Genomic DNA, 17,924 nt, shown 5'->3' with positions numbered 1-17,924 from the left:
CGAGAACTGCAGATTTAACTGGTTCATAAGATGAAGAAAGTGGTGCAGCTTTACACAAGGCCAAATTGAAGCTAGATTTTAGGGGGAGAGAGTGGAGAGAGAGAAGGGAGGGGAAACAAGAACAGGAAGTTGATGGGAAAGTGATAGCTGTCTCCACCTGGAGTTTAGCCTGAGCTGTGTGTTGTCTGTTCAGAAGGAAGACAAGGTAAGGGAGGGAAGGGAAGGGAGCTGCCGCAGTGGACTACTATCCTATTTTTTGCTCTAGGTAAGTCTGTCTCTCATACCGCATACAGCTATCTAAACTGATCCAACAATGGCAGAATTCCTGTGTACCTCACTTACAATCTATGCAGTCAATAAATTCTCAATCTGCCAACTGTTTAATGTGTTATGTCATGTGGTAATGCCTTTGATTCCAACATACCTCCGTTTGTAAATACAAGAGGCACTCAAAGGGCTGTGGTTTCTTTACAAGCATGGCGCCCCCGGCGCTTTGGTTGGGAATGCACTGAGAGGGAGAAAGAGTGAAAGAGTAAGGGAGGGAGTGAGAGGTGGTTAGAAACTGTATACACTTCCCGTTGCTCTTCTGCCAATCCCACTCCCTGCTGCCTCTGGTTGCGCAGGCAGGCAGCAAAGTGAGAAATGTGAGAGGGAGGAGTGTGTCCTCTCTCCCGGCTGAACACAGCACCTTAATTATGCACTTTTCAGCAGGTTTTACCTTTAACACTTTCCTCCCGGGGTTGAGATTAGTGCTCACCATGCTTGATTTACTGCACAATTACTGAACAAGAGCTCTACCTAATCAATAAACAGGAAGGAGAAAAGTGGTAGCCTTTGAAGTATCGTTTGAGTTTTTTTTTGCACGATTGAGCAGTGTGTATGGTGTAGCCAGTGAGGGCAGCTTGGCTGCGATGCCAGCCTCTATACCTTTCATATCAGGCCCGCCTCTTTGCCGTACCAGCCAAGTCTCTTCACACTGCTCATGCAGTGGAGTGGAAAATGACATCTTTTTTTCTAACCAATGCTTAACAGGGAGGTCAGCAACAAATGGTGTAATAAGGGCACTCCACTAAAGCATTAATAAATTAAAATCACAAGTTTTCCTATTAAAAAAGAGGCTTAATTTGATCTTACAACTCTTGCACACAAGTTACATGAGAAGGCATGGTACGTTGTTGTGCCCTGTATTAGATGTCCCTAAATTGGCAGCCAGCACAATGACCTCTATGATGACACTGGCTAATGGCATGAGCAGTTATTTTGGGAGGCTCCAATGACCGGTCATCAAACATCTTTCAGAGCCCCTCAAAAGCTTTTTGCCAACATGACCAAAGCAATAGGCTTCCTCCAATTAGTCTGGTCTTTGTTTGATTTTAGTGATGACGACCATATCTCAGCTGTAATTACGCCGCACTGGGAATGATGAGGGTTTAGGTTATTGATCCTCAATTGATCACCCTGATCAATGAGCACTTTGTTTCCTTTTTTATGGAAAGTGTAGTTATGCCCCCCCTCCAATGGCTAATGAGCAGGTCCGACAAAATGACCCTGCAAAGAAATCTGTGTTACCAGGGCCTGTATGTATTAGTAATAGAGTTGGTTGTGCTTATGGGAAGGGGGGGGGGTATTTCATAGAGCACCATTTTTCAACACAAGTGCAGCAACTCCCTGCGGGCACAGGTTAGAGGCTGCCATAGGCCCCATGAATTCAAATTCAAATGCTGGTCTTGCTTAGGGGCATGAGCATGGCTGTATGGCTGCTTCTCTGCATTTTTATAGTAGGTTTCTTAGTCTTGATAAGTAAAGGCTTTCCCTTATTACCACAGAATGAATCAAGGTTTTATTAGATGTGTGGGTGGAGTTTCTGTTGCATAATGACCCATGGCACATGGAGCTATGCGGTATAGTTTCATACATCTTACTCTTCATAATACAAATCATATCAGCTATTATTTTTTTCTGTATGCCTTGATATACCTCTTAAAACAGTTTAGCTTTTAATCTCTAGTTTATAGCTGATGTATTCTTCACCACCTAGCACAAAAGTGCAGGCTTTGACTCTTATTATGAGAAGGTCATTTAAGTTGGTGCCGCTTTCTAGTTGCTAGCATGGACAAGTTGACAGGTGAAGCTGGTGGGTGTGTGGTGTTGCTTGAAGAACACTCAACAGCGGTTTCACTCCAACAAGGTACTTCATATGCCATGCAAATAAGCCTACATATAGACTCACTCCGTATATTCACCTCTACTCAACCCCCACTCATTAATTTTCATTTTAGGAAGAGGACCACTCGAAGGCCGCGTTGGTCCCTTTGTCAGCTCAGTGCTGCTAATAAAGATAGCTGAGCTAAGACTGGGTTAAATATTGACTCTGGCTGAGCCCGTCATCACTGTTCTTAATTAGTTGGTGTGTGTTTTGAGCTGGGGCTAGGGCAGTGTGTTAACAACTAAACACTTCCCTCTCTGAGATTTCAAATACCCTCTCCCCAAACCACATCTCTATGAATTTTATATATAAACAAAAAGAACAGGAAAGCGAGAAAACATACAGTGTTACAACTATCACTGCCTTATTGCGTAGCCTGAAGCAGCAACCAATTATGTGGTAATGAAATATTTACACCGCCAAACTGAGAATGCCAGAGGTGAAAGCTAGATAATACAAGCCTGAGGAGACTGTATTCTGTATCTGCTCTCTGCAGTTACGTCAGAGAAACTGTGGAGCAGGGGATCAGCTCCTAACAACAGGCTTCGAGGTAAGAGTAAGGGCAGAGCCACAGTTCAGTCAGCATGGCTTTGGCCACCTCTGTGGCCACTGGTAGATTTAGGGGCTTTTTTTTTGGGTCCTGCTACCCAACAAGGTGGCATTACAGGCCCCAGAACATCACTAAGTTCTTCTGACTTCTGATGGCTTCAATGAATCTGCATTCAGGGCAGAGTGCGATGTTTGTTCTCAAAGACTAATTGTGTTTGGGTAATGTTCCTGCTCTGAATTTAATTTTCACTGACTGCATTAATCATCACAAGTGCTGTTTGTCTGTATCTTAATCCAGCACCCCCCGCCCCCCAGCCCTGCAACCCGTTCCCGTTCCTACGGCTCATTCCTCTCCACCCTTTCTTCTCTCCTTCACCTCCACCTGACAAGCTTCCTGTCACAAGGCCGCGCTGCCATTGTGTGGCTGGAAAGTGACAAATGTGAGGCAGCGAAGTGTCAGAGTCTCTTGTCAGCTGTGTGGGCACTGTGCTGCCTCTGTCGTTATATCACTAACACATCAGATATCACCTGTGCAGCTGAGTCCAGATGTAGGTAGTCAATCATTTCATTAACATCTAGTCTACATTCTAGATTCATACATTTCTTAGATTTTCTTCGGATTCACGTGGGAGTCAAAGATTCATTCATAGTTTAAGGCTTCCTTAGTCTAACATTTCATCAAGTGTAAACATTTACATCTAGCCCTGGAAAATAGTTTTGCAACACCTATGGACAGGTTCAAAGTTAATGTCATTAAAAAGATGGAGGCTGCTACAGATCAGAAAATGTCATGTTATTGTGTGTACAGTTGACAGAATCGGTATTCAGCCCGCCAAAATCTGAAATTCTGCTGGATTCCATCAGGATTTGGTTCTTTTTAAAGAACAGGAGAAAACTCTGCCTGCAGGCGATAAAGAGAGTTGACTGGACAGAGGATCTCGTTTTTTGCCGTTTGCTTCCAAAGTGCACACACAGCTTTCTACGTCATCCTTGTTTCCAAACTCTGAAGGGGTCTATTTACTTAAAGTTGCAATCCAAATGTGGTCCCAGCTGGTGGAATAGTAGGCTGGCTATGGTTTAGAGTTACATCAGTTGGCCCATTTTCCTACCTGGGAGAAAGGGAGTGGTTTGTCAGTAGCTCCTGGGCGAAGTCAGTTTTGTGTGTTTGTGAGGAAGGCCTCAGATACTTGGGTGGACTATGGGTAGGTTCAGGTGGTGCTGCGGGTGCTGAGAGCAGGTGTGGTTTTTCCATGGACCCACTTGTTCTCTATCCCTCCTGTGAAAATCTCATTGTAGGCTTATGCAGGATAGAATTCGGGGGGACACAGATTTACATATCGCATTTTCTAACCGATACAGCCATAACAGTCCATGAGTATTAGACGTCAGCACAGCTGCTACCCATAATATCTGTTTTCAGCCTTTGTGGCATTAATTCTCATTATCGGAAGTGTGTTAATAAAACACTGATGGCTCCATTGTTCACGGACATTAGAGAGACAAAATTAAGCTAGAAATACTTCTGAACGTTTCAGCCCGGAGTATGTCTCCATTGAGAATGGAAATGCATTCTTCCCACAGTCCTGTCCAAATAATTACTGCCACCGCTGTCCAAAATGCAGGGTTGTGCTGTTGACACAGTGCTGTGGGCTGTTGTGGAGAGGAGGGCCAGGGCAGGTCCAGAATTGCCCTGTTCAGCTTCCAGATGGTACCTTGCCAGTGCAGATGTCATCAAGTGGCTGTAACAGTTGTTTAGGTACCCCTGTGGCTCCACCCAGCTGTCGCCTCCTGCAGGCAGACTTATTGTACTGCAATTTTTGCAAGCTCCTCCCAGCATGGCTTTCATAAAAGCACCAGGAGGTTAAGCTGTTAATTAGCTACTGAAAGAGGAGGGCAACAGCTTGCTGTTAATTTGCTTTACTCCTTTTTTTTTCCTTTTTTGGGGATTGACATCATTTCCTGCCTGTTTCGGAGTCAATGCTGTGTGTCACAAAAGCAGGAGCTTGGCTCATTAAGAAGGGGTGAAATGTGTTTATCTGGCTGCGATTAGAAGTGCACATTATGTATGTATAGCCATGCCTATCCAAATGTTCTTAATGAGGGAGACCCTGGACGCCAGCGTGGGGCTCCTGTGGGCATAGGCCCAGGCTCGTTATCACCACACAGGGCATTGATCTCCCTACCGCCCGCTTGCTTATCCTCCTCCTCCTCAAAGAGAGTGACTCGCCCATGAATTATGTGGACACATTGATCAGCTGATTGAGAGCTATTGTTTCGAGCCCTAGGTCATTATTGAAGGAGGGATTACCCAACTCTTGTTTTGTGCTTGTGTATGTGAGAATGTATTATTCAGCTTCTTGTCACAACGCTCCCCTCCCCTCGCCGTAGCTTTGCAATAGTTACACAAATGTACACACACACGCACAGCACAGCACAGCACAGCACAGCACAGAACAGCACATACAGCAGCAGCCTACACAATCAACATGGCCCAAATGACTGCGTGCATTGATTGCCTTGCCTCTGCAATTATGTTTCCATTGTTTACTTTCTAGCATCTTACTCATTCAAAAGGAATTCAATAATTATTGCTTTATTTAATGTTAAAGTAAGTAAGAGTGGTGGGAGTGGAGCACCAAGAGCTGCATTGTCTTTAAGTGTCTCTATGACCCCTCCCAGGCTACTTTGTTTCATAGACCCACGTTAAGTCCATCCTCTCTAAGGACACCTACTGCTATTCATCTTTACCTCGCCGCCCTCCCTCATGACAAAAAGGCCCGTTTTGTTTCTCCCTCCCTACCAGAGACAAATATGCAGCTTGTTTTTATTCATTGGTAGTGATGGATCATTTTTACAGCAAGGCAGTAGAGGAAGCAACTTAGCACATTATAGATTTGGAGACACAAGGTTGGCAGGGGGGTGTGGGGCATGTGGTTTTGGGGGGTTAGGAAGACCGAGGAGAGGAAAGGATAAGGGTGGGGATGAGGTACAGAAAGCAAGTAGGTATGCAGTTTGGCCCTGGAACATGCAGTCCTCTTAGCCACAAACCTAACTTCCAGGCATGTTGCTGCTTGCAGTGGCTAATTCAAAGCAGCCACTGAACTTGGCACCCGGTGGGGCCTCTGTGGTTGGGGCTGTTGTTCCTGCTGCTGGCGGACAGGGAATCACAGGCCAAACTGCAAGTACTCACATACTCCAGTGACTCTGCTCTGCTTTCCCCTCTGCTAAACAACCTGCCTACCTTCCAGGGGAATCCCAGCGTCCAGGTTTATGAGAACCAAGTCTCCAACAAGTTTTTACACACACACACACACACACACACAGAGAGGTGTGGAGCGGTGCTGGTGGGGTGGTAGTACATTGACTTACTTTCATTCTGTTAGACCCTAATCTTTCATTGCTAAAATGCCTAACCCTGAATTTAATGCTACCTTTAACCCTTGCTTGTAACTTTCAGAATTAGGCAGCATTAATGCAAAAATCTATTCAGGTATATATAGCACCACAACTCACACATAGTGAGATTTGAGCCATACAGAGGTGTGTTCTGTTCACTGTGGCTAGAGTGTATTTTTCAGCCCAACAGGCACATCTCATTGTCTGTTTTCAGAGTGAAATACAATGACCTCATTGCCTGTAATTGCTGCCATGACATCACTGTGTCTGAATAACAAAGATGCTACTTGACTTATTCATCAACACATCTTACGCTTGGAAGTAGCTTGTAAATTTTCACTCAGGCGATGCGGAAAACTCGACTCCCAGCTGTATGATATCACAGGATATAATGTCCTCATTCATATGATAAGGAGACAGGGCCGCTCCGGCATAGCGGTGCATTGTGGGTTTCAGGTGCGGCTTGTGCTTTTCTGTCCTGCGTAAGCCTCCCGTCGAGTGCACATACTGTACGCGCACGTGTGCATGCACACACACACACACACACACGCACCAGCTTTTAGTGCTGGGAATCAGGGAGACAATTACAAAGCAATATACAGGCAGATACTCACTGGCTCTCTCACAGAGGGAATTTGGCAGCTCTCATAGAATTGATAGCTATTTAGCTCATAGATAGTCATCTGTTTTAATGCATTAATTTTGTATTAACAGCACTGCCAAATTTAATGGTGAAAATTAGGGTATGATCATAATGGTATGTGGCTGTCTGTGTGTGTATGTGGTTGTTGTGTGAGTGCGCATGCATGTTTGTGTAGTTTTATTCTAGCCTCATTCTTTTGTGTGTGTTTAGTGCATGTACATACTGTATTATACTCCTCCATTGGGAGCCATTCTGTGGAATTACCGGCTTGCATTGGCTCTCTGTCTCCCTTCCACCCTTCCAGTAATACCCACCTCCATCTCATGTCAGTTGGGCTCTCTCAGCAACCACACTGTTTTGTGTTAAAGGTGCACTTTTACTTTGCATTTAAGTGGATGGAAATGCAGATATATGCAGTGCTCTGGGTGGGTGGTGCAACTGATACAGGCGTATATTGCCCACTCAGAGGCCAAGGTGCAGCATAGAGTTGTCAGAGAGAGGATGGGGTGGCGCCCACACCGCCCCTGTCCCTCTTTACCTGAACAAGCGCAGAGCACTGCTTCAGCCTCCACAGAAAGAGACAAGGTTCTTTACTGGAGGAGAGTGGCTTGAAACACCATGATTGCCTTTTGAAGCCACAAAAAGCATTGAATCAAAGCTTAGAACTGGAGTTTTCTGGGGGGGGAAAAAAAACACCTTTTCAGTTCTCCTAAACAAGAAAGATAGTTATATTTGAATGTTGGGTCGCGTAACCAACATGTAGTCTAGGCTATATAGCTGGCTGGCTTGAACACTACCCACTCACAAAATGTAAAATAAGGGAAAAGTCAGTTAATGCAGAAATCGCAATCCATGTCTCCTAAATTAAAATTAGTTTGGTGCCGTGCTTATAATGAGTAAATACTTTTTTTTTCAAGGCACTTATTTCAAAAAAATTTAAAAGGCATCATTAAGGCACCTAAAATGGATGTGTCTTAAAGCACTCTCCATAGTGTGCTTTATAGAGTTTCCCTTGTCTGTAAAATCACACACACACACACACACACTCTCACATGCACACACAGCATGTCTCTCCTCCTTACTGCTGCTGAGTCCATCACTCCATCCAGGCTCAGACACATTTATACTTGCCCGGCTGAATCTCCTATATGCCTCCTATATGACTGCTGTAAATTCCCAGTCAATTAAATGGAATTGAAGAGAAATTGAAGCCATGCAACAGTTTTAGCCAGCTTCCCTCAGTCCTGCTCCACAGCTCCCCTCCTGTTGGGGCCTCAGTAGGGCGCTCAGAAACCCCAGAGCCAGGCAGCCTACTCCTCCCAGCTCTCCCAACATGACTTTTTCATTAAGCCGCCAAATTCCTGCTCTCCAGTTGGAGGTGATTTATCAACTAGGGGCTTCATTGCAGGATCATAGGAAACAGACATAGGCCCTGTCTCATGCATTATTATGTTTCACATTCAAAGTGTGTGTGTGTGTGTGTGTGAGAGAGAGAGAGAGAGAAAGGGAGACACTGAGAGCATACTGTGTCCATACTGTATTTGTGCTTCTAGATATGATCTCTAGTGTCTCTCACGTGGATAATTTCTTTGGAATCCAGTGAGAATCCATGTTAGAGAGAGTTTGTGCATGTGATGATCAGAAGGTTGTTGTTCTCATGGGTGAAGCGTGTTCTGGTCTCTGAAGCCCCGTGGTGTCATTTTGCTTTGGCTCTCTCCGCAATACTGCAGGAACAGGGGCCACTTCACTGATCACTCTTCACTGGTTGGATCTCATACCTCATTCATCCACTCTCAAATAACCCCCCCACCCCCCGACCGCCTTGGTTCATGGCCAGACCAGAAATGGTGAACGCGGTGGCTTACAGGTGTTACCATTTGAAGTAGGAGGTAGGGCTGCGAGCCCCAGAGGAGGCCAGTTTTGGCCTTGTTGAGCCCATCTTCCTGGCCAGTAAGGTTTATAGTGAATTATGGCCTATTCTGCAGCAGGCAGTCTCAGGTTCACTCCTATATAAACCGTGCGCTTTTTATGAGAAACTGTAAAACTCCCAGGATTTTTTTTTCTACCTCCCGAGACCAGCTTTGAAGTTTAGGTCAGGTGCTGTCATTTTTTTTTTTTTTTTTTTTTTTTTTTTGATCTTGTAGCTTTTTTGGAGCCTTGAGTCATATGCAGTAAGAACTCTCTCTTTTAATTCAAGACATCTGCTATGACTAAAAAACAGTTTGCACGATGGATTTGGTGTTATCTACAATTGAATCTGTCTCTCAGGTTTCTCTACCTTCGTTCTGATGCAATATGTGTGCACAGCGCGGGAGGGGGTGGAGGAGGAGGAGGGCTCCTACAATATCCAGCAGCACCTATTCAATGACATCATGGATGGCTTCAAACGAGGCGAGAAAGGAGAGCACACAGAGACACAGAGGCTTTTACAATCACCTAATAACTCTATTACACCGAGCTGTGGGGCTCACAAAAAGGGGGAAAAAAACTCCTATTCCTTTTCCTGGAAGCGGTGTCTTAATGCACATTTTAGGTGTAGAAGTGAGAAATATGAAACCAAGGAGAATGGAATACAATTGCCCAGAAAAACCCCATAGCAATATTACAATATTGCCAGAAAATTAAACATTAGGAGAAAAGGACAAGAGCATTTTGAGGGGGGAGGGGCATAATATTGTTATGATTTTTTTTTTCCGCCACGCTGTCAACACCTGATTCAAATGTAATGTGGTTAAATGTCTAATGTTTCCATTGCTTTTGCATTTTCCAGCCATCCAAACAGGTCGCCCAGTGCAGGGCCAGCCAGTTCAGTTTTCTCCTAATGAATCATTTTGTTTTTCTCGACCTTTGTGTGAGTGCGGGGGTGGTGTATATGGTAGATCAACACAGGGAGTGTTATGCTCTTGAATGCAAAATTATTAGGAAAATCTGACCTGAAATACCGAGTGGACCCAACTTTCAACAGAAATAACAAGTGTTCAGCACTGTTATGATTTGGGTGATTAACTTATTCCCAGGGCAAGGTAATATTCATGTTTACATGATGTGGCAGTGGCAATTGTTATGGATAGGAGGATTAATTCAGTATGAAATGGATTCAGTAGCATTTCTTTATGTCCTTAATTATAGAATTGTCATCACCGTGTACATCTACATCTCAAAAGCTTTTAAATCATCTATCCATGAGCAATCTTTTCATGTATTCATAGTTCAAGTGGGTTTTATTGTATTTGTTAGCAAAGGGAAGATTGCATTCATCATAGATGTGCGGTACATGATTTATTTTGCTTTATTATGGGTCTCTGTCTAACGGCGAACTGTTTGTTTGGCCTCACTGCCGGATTGGTACAAAAAGAGGAGAAGAACTTTTGGTGATTGACATCGATTGCAGCCATAGATATCCACAGCGAGATTCCAGGGCTGGATATAGGAACAGCATGACAGGCATGAGACAAGTGGCCATACCGAGGCAGGGGCTTTCATTGTAAACATGCAGAAACAATCAGTGTGATGCTTTAGGATAATGGTCAATATCTCTGCTGCACACCCCGGGCCCAGCCATATTGTGTTGGCCTTGCATCATTGATTGAGCCATGTAGGAGGTAATTAGACTGGAGCTCTGTGGTGTGACGAGAGATTGTGGCGGCGCCGTGTCACTACGGGGCGCGGGGCGCGTTGTGACACCGCAGAGGGTGCGCCGAGGGGTGGGCGAGGGCCGCCGTGGAGTCCTGGAGGAAGCGCCGGGGTTGACAGGTCAATACAAGGGCCGATTTCCTGTCTTCTGAAGGCTGTCCTCCTGTCGCGGAATGTTCCAGATTGCCTCCAAGTGCGCTTGCTCCCCCTTCTGCCTCAGCGCCGCCCGACTTTGCCTCTCTTTCCCTGCGAGAGAGTGAGCATTTGACTCGCCGTGATCAATATTTAGCATCCCATGCGTGAAACAGGCAGATGTTTGGAGTTTCCTTTTCAGAGACGGGAGGCTTCTGTTGAGTGAAGGGGATCAATGCTCCCTTCCGTCTGCGAGGCTGCAGACCCCATGGCTTCTAAAGGGTGGCTGATTGTGTGAGCGTTGCCCGCCTTTGGGCTCCTGAGACTTGCGTGCCTCCCAGACCTCTCCTGTCCTGTTAGCCCGCTGATACAGACACTCACGCAGACAAAGTGCGCAGTCCAAACAGTTGTCCTGAAGTGGAAGAGGTCTGGATGTTAAACAACAGGGCTGTGATTGGGAATTGATTTGTTCATTTGCCAACTGTGTGAGTGAAAGTGAGTCGGTGGTGCCTAGCCAGCTATCTGCCATCTGTAATAATCTCTCTCTCTCTCTCGCTCTCTCTCTCTCGCTCTCGCTCTCTCCCTCATTCTATCTGTCTGTCTGTCTCTCTTTCTCGGTTCCCCTCCCACAGCACCTGCAGCAGCATGAGAACGCGGTGGAGGGCGATGCCTGCTACTACCACTGTGTGCTGTGCAACTACTCGACCAAGGCCAAGCTCAACCTGATCCAGCACGTGCGCTCCATGAAGCACCAGCGCAGCGAGAGCCTCAGGAAGCTCCAGCGCCTGCAGAAGGGCCTGCCGGAGGACGAGGACGACCTCAGCTCCATCTTCACCATTCGCAAATGCCCCTCGTCAGATACAGGTCAGAGACGGGAAGCCATACCCTTGCCCCCCCCCCCCCCCCCCCCCCGTTTTAGCCTCTCTTTAACTGTCCTGTCTTCTTTCGCACTTGCTCTCCTTATCTACACCACTCCCTCTCTCACACACGTGTAGCACACACATGCACACACGTCTTTTGTCTTGTCCACTCGTGCATTCGCTTCTCCCTTGGTGCTGTTGTAGGTTTTGGTTGGCCTAAAAGTAATGATAAGGTGGTAAAGCTGTGCTTGAATTATGGCAGCATTTAAGTCAATCAGGCATCAGCATTTTCAGGCATCACAAATCTTCAGTTTGAATTGAGTGAATTATAACAAAACTGAGAATTGAATCAAGTTTTGTTCCTATGTAGAGGTAAAAAAAAAAATTTTTTTTTAAACAAAAATACTGGGAACAAAGTTATACATCTTGCAATTTGATTCTAAATCCCCTCTTATTATTATAAATGTAAGTGTATTGTCTGAATATATTTTAGGTATTAGTTTTATAGTTTCGCCAAGATATATTATTCTGACAAAATATTCCTGCAAGGGCTGTCTCCCCCAGTCAAAGCAGAGGCCCTGGTTAATGGGAGCGAGAAGGCTGTCCAATTCAGCCATTAAAGACATATTGAAACACAGTGTTAAGGCCAGAGGAGGAGGAGCCCGACAACAGCAGCAGCTGCAGCAACAACAAGTACCAGAGAAAACAGACCCAGCTGCAACAGCAGCAGCACGGCTAAAACAAAGGGCCTCGACTGCTCATTTATTATGGACTGATTAAAAAGAGTGAGCTGCGGTCAATTAACACTCTTTCTTAGCCGAGATTTGGCTTTCTAATCACTTTAACTCCTGTGCCCTGACAAAGGAGCTCCATTGTGTGTCCCTCCAACAGGGAACCATTACTACCCTCGCACACACACTCACTGTCTGTGTTATGTGGGGGGAAAAAAAGGCCAGCCTGTGAAGATGCTTTGTTCCAAGGAGGCAGGGATAATGAAGCCAGCGGCCGGGAAATTGCGCAAAAGGCAGTCACAGATCTGAAGCAAATCATTAGAGAACATATTTAGCCGAGCAATTAGGGACAATTAAGCTTTCTGCTCGCTGCACTCCAAATATGTTAATGACTCCAGTACAGTGGACAAGTGAACATGCAAAGGAAGGAGGAAGGTCCATTTAGGTTAAAAAGGTTGGGGGGTGTGGTGGGGATGGGGGGGGGGTGGAAATTCTGTGTTTGTGTTTGTTCAGGGTAGAAGCAGCGATGGTGTGCTTTGCAAACAAGTGTGGAGTTTTCTCTCTTTTTTTTTTTTCATAAATGTGTTTTTTTTTTTCTTGTCTAACCTTTGATGTGCATTAATGGATGCCCATGTTTATGAGAATGAAGGAGGCTAGCTGGCTGTTGGTTGGGTAATGGGCCCCTGCAGTGGGGCTGTGTGTGTGGGCAGTACTAGCGCACACACACACACACACACATAAACACATGTACACGCACACACGCATGTAAACTGAGGCGCTCCCCTGCGGAGCTGCATCAAACTACAGAATTGCCCACTAACTTGACCAGACTAAATCATAGACTGTGAAATAACTAACAGATGGAACAAAATATAACGGGACTGAATTTGACTATGATTCAAGATGCCAGTGAGCCGAACTTTTAGAGTTCATGACTTTCAGGCTGATTGTGTGTGATGATAATGATTTATCTATTTGTGATTATTGTCACGCCTTCCCTTATTTTGCTTGTTTTAGATATTTTCCTGGTTTTACTTTAATTGTTTTGGTCACAGTATTCTGGGTCCATAGGGCAGGATCTGAAAAATTAGGGTATGTATGTATGGGCAAGAGAAATCCATTCTTTTCTTCACATAGAGCTGGATACATATGAGACACTCTCTTTAACAGATGACGATGATCACTGAGATCTGTTTTAGTTCCTCCTCCACTAGCCCCATTTCTTTTGTTTAAGGGAGCATTAAATGGAATAAATTCTGTAAGGTGCTTTGTGAGCTCATGGGGCTAGCACAGCTCTTAAAGGTGCATTAAATGAAATGAATTCTGTACTATCAAATTATCCTGATAATGAGCATGCCTCTTCATCAGTAAGCATTAATCCTGCAAATTCAACTCCACACCCCTCACTTCCAAATTACCATTTCACCCCTCCAGTGCCTTGTCCCACTAGCATCAGCTGCCCCAGTCCACCTCAGACCCCCACCCCTCCCCTAGGGGCAAACCATTCCCTCTCAGTATAATATTTAATTTCCTCTTCGCTGGCTCTTCTGAGGCACAGGTTCTTTTTTGTGGTCGGGGCATAGTTGCTAAAGTCGCGGAAGGTTCCCCGGCTTGTTAAAACAAAGTTGCCCCTGGATTTCTGGGTCACCTAGACAGTAATTCCTTAGCACACTGCTGTGCTGTGATCCTGCGAGCGCTGCTCTACTGGTGTTAGGTGCTGGACTACTAGCCTGCCTGGGATCCCCTTAAAGCAGCAGTCCCCCTGCGCTAGCCCCATGAGCTCACAGCGTAGCATCAAAGATGTGACCACATCATACTGAGATGTGGTATGGGATAGTAGCATGGCATAACTGTTCCTGTACTGCAGTTCAAAAAAAAAAAATCCCCCGGGTCTCCTCATGTGTACAATAATGTCTTTGAGTCATGATCAACTGTACATGTTGAACAACGCATACATTTCTATGACAGCCATAGAATGAGACTAATTCAAGCATTATCTGGTGTGTTTCACACTTAACCAGTTTACACACTGTAGCGCCCTATGAGGATGCAGCAGAGGCGGACAGAGGGGATTTGATGCCACATTTCTCCCCTGGGCTGGGCGTCCAAGGAGAGCAAGGGCAGCAGAAATGAATTTCCCCTCCAATTAGACCAATGGAAGGATAAAACGCATGCATTGTTTTAATTCTTGCCCATACTGAAAATGTGCTGGTTAGGCATGTTGCTCTGTGGCTCGGCCTCCATTTGTCTTCTTTAACCCTTTCTGTGTGGGGAAACAAAAGAGGCCTCAGAGGGACCCCAGCCCCACTCAGCTGGCCCATGTGAAGAGACCACAAAAATAAAGCTGCGCTGAACCAACACAGTGAACCGACGCTAGCTTGTTGGTACACAAACAACAGAGTGAAGGAGAGATATTCAGGTCAAAAGTGTGTTTGTGTGTGTGTGCCATTGAGAGGGGGAGGAAGAAAAAAGTGTTCACTAGTGAGGACAGTCGGTTTGACAAAATGAGGGAAAGATGTATTTTTAGGCTTAGAGGTTAGAGTTAATTTTAGAGCTAGTGTCATGTTAATGTCAGTAAAGGTTAATATTAGTAATGATGAGAGGTAAGGTTATTGTGGTTATGGAAGAGAAATAAGTCAGTTGACTGTCAAGTAAAGCAAAGGGGGTGTGTGTGTGAGAGAGAGAGAGAAAGAGAGAGAGAGAAGGGGGAAGAAGGTTTGGGAAGCTTGCGTGTGAGCGCTTTTATGACACTTTAGCGTATGATGACCCTATTTCTTATGAGTGATGTTCACCAGGGCATATAGCTCAATGACACATTGAGGTTTCTCATTTTATAACATTTAATCGAGTAAAGTTATTTTTTGAGCACAGAACAGAATGAGATCATGCCGTTAAAAAAGGGCAAAGTTAAATTGCACCAAAGGGTGGATGCCCCTCCGCATGCAGTGTTTGTGGGGTGTGTGTGTGTCTGTGTGTGTGGAGGGGCACGGGGGGTGGAGGGGTTGGGAGGGGGGGACTCTGTATTTGTTTGTGCGTACGAGAGGAAACATTTTACAGGTGTAAAAATATGAGTGTTTTTCAGCATACTTGTCCAGTGCATTTTTGTGTACGTGTGTGGAGGAAGCCGAGATGGAGAACAAACGTGGCTGACAGCGTGGATTAGCTCCTGCTGTAAATCTGCCTCAGTCACAGATGGCAGGCCCTTGATCGCTGGGCTGTGACAGCTTGGCTCTCATCACAGGAGGAAATCCCTGTCTGTGAGCCTGGGAGGCTGGGAAGGAGAAGGCTGGGGCTGGGGCCGCCTGGGCAGCCACCAGTCATTGTCTACTGTCTGTGTAGACACAGAGGCCTGGGCATTCAGGGGTGAAGACTGGTCAGGGGAGGGGTTATCTTTCTTTGACTCCGCAGTTGCCATGTTTAACCGTGGTGCACCACCGCACCCTGAGGGCTCGGAGCAGGAATGTACACCTCCAAGTTAGATCAGCGTTACTGTTAATGACCAGTTAGAGAGGAGCCGTGTGCATTGTTAAATGGAAATGAGACCAAAGGATGCATACAAATTACTCCGTAATAGTGGTATCCAATTTGAGATCCATTGCTTGTTTCGCTAAAAGGGGTGCGCTTTCAGGGTCACACACCTAATAGCAAGGCCTGTCCTGACAACAGAGGCATTCCTCATCCCTCCCCACACGCCTCCCTCTGCCTCATGCATAATTCTCTAGACTCTCCAAAAAAGCTGGCCAAGGGTTGTGACATAGAAAAATGCACTAATAAGGAAAATGCAGAAAAAGCACTCATATTTTAGGGTTGACCAGTACCTTGCAGCCCACACTGAGGTTCATGTCTGGCATGTAAGATGTGTCACCGTCGCCTTATGCAATATATTGAACTTGCCCTTTTGGTTCTCATCCCTTTCATGTGCCGTAATATCTTGGCTGTACGCTGCCCTGCTAAAATGCTTCACCTATCTGTGGGCCCTGTGTTTGGGCTAAAGCTGCAGAAGCCAGGTAAAAGCAGGGGTGAGCCAGGCCACGCTCTGATGGTATGCAGGGGCCATAGTCCGAGCTCCTTCTCTCCCCACAGGCAAGAGCAAAACAGACGGCAGCCATTTCTGGAATGTCTTCCTTTATTCATGCTTGTTAAAATGCAAAGTAAACCTTTCCAGAAACAGGATATTGTAGCCCCTAACCACTAGACCCCTTCTCCATGCCACATTATGGTCAATCTGAAAGTGAGTTGCATAGACAGACAGTGCTGCAATACGCTTTTAATAAAGGCTGTTATTGCCCTTGTGATGCAGAGTGGATATGAGGATGAGGCCTGCTCAGGCCAGGATGAGTAGGGCCCCAGAGGGCCTGCAGCCCAGTCAGGCTTCTGTCAGTCGCCTGCCTTCTAATCCACGGCCGAAGGGCATCTAGGCAACATAGGAAATTGTTTGCTGTCCGCAGAACGTGGCAGGAAATTCATAAATACATTACTTTTCATTTTGAAAATATTATAAAAGACTAGACATTTATTAAAAAAGTCAAAATGATGGCTTTATAGATTTTCCAGTTGTCCAGCAGCATTCATATGACCCTGCTGTCCGAACTCACACAAGCAAGGCTGTTCTTTCCCCCTGCCTTATGGATAGGCTTGGTATGAATTCCTCTACTGGCTCATCCTGTAATAGCAAATTGACCAGAAAGCCACCATTCTATTCTGGGATAGGCTGTGAATCAAAACGGCTTGTGTCCAGATTTTTCCTGCCTGTCCTAACTGAACCCTAGCGCTGTAAATACTGGATCGCTCTGGTTCCTGGCTGGACAAAGTCAGGATCGGGGTGTGCCAGCCTGCTCAAGAGATCTGGCTCACTGAGGACAGCAGCAGCATAAATGTCAACCAGGGTATTGATAGACAAGAAGAGAGTTAATGAGGGAAGTCCAGATGAGTGATAAATTTCAATGAGGAAAAGGGTGGGCAATAGAAGATAAATGAGCTGGTTGTTTTATTCCCATCCTAAATAAACTTGAATCATCCTAAAAAAAAAAAAAGAGAGAGAGAGAAGGTAGTTGCAGATCCTCTCTGTATTAGGTGCCTCTAACACAGAGAACCTTTTTGCATAGGGAGATTTGTCCATGCCGAGTTCACCTGGCGGTGTGTGCTCTCTATGTTTTATACCCTGTGTGGGATTTCAGTGTCAGTTATGCCACGTGGGTGCAAATATGCGGCAGATTTTCTTTTGCACACACGCACACCCATAAATGAGCACACACATAGGTGTCCGCACAGACAATCAGGCAGTGTGTGGGTGCGAGAGGCTCTCCCTGTCATCAAGCCCATTTTCAGAGGAGACTGGCAGCACATTATAATATTGGTTTCCCTCTCTCCTGTCATTACCAGACACTCTCCTTGAAAGCTGATCCAAAAGATAGACAGTCCATCAGGAGACAGTCATCTCATTTGTACTTACTAAACGTGTTAATGAGTTCTATTTTCAGGCCCGGAGGCTGTGCTGCTGGATATTGGAGCAGAGGTGGCGATCGGTGGCGTGGGGTGCTGGGTTGCAGTTCAGAGGGGAGGGAAGGAGGTAATGCAGTAGCCCTGCTGCCCCTCATGTCACTCACACAAAGTGACCACAGCCTCCACCGGGGGCTGTCAGTCAGGGCTCAGGGTGGGAAGTTTGTGGATACTGATAACGGAAGAAAGAATAGATGGGGTGACGAGGACAGAGCGGCTGTGATGGGTTTAATTATAGGAGCAGCCGTGTCATTACCATACAGGTATGAGAGAGG

General features: G+C 45.7%; 1 protein-coding gene across 1 annotated transcript in view; it reads left to right on the top strand.

Annotated features, from left to right (window-relative positions):
• zfhx3b (zinc finger homeobox 3b) overlaps positions 1–17,924 on the top strand; it is a 151,399-nt gene that overhangs the window by 73,416 nt on the left and 60,059 nt on the right. The window contains 1 exon segment of the mRNA XM_030079176.1: positions 11,192–11,423. Coding sequence (XP_029935036.1) covers positions 11,192–11,423 — 232 coding nt within the window.

Source organism: Myripristis murdjan, chromosome 3, assembly GCF_902150065.1.
Source record: "Myripristis murdjan chromosome 3, fMyrMur1.1, whole genome shotgun sequence".
Taxonomy (NCBI): Eukaryota; Metazoa; Chordata; class Actinopteri; order Holocentriformes; family Holocentridae; genus Myripristis; species Myripristis murdjan.
Note: the sequence above shows the minus strand (reverse complement) of the source record. Positions and strands in the feature narration are given on the sequence as shown.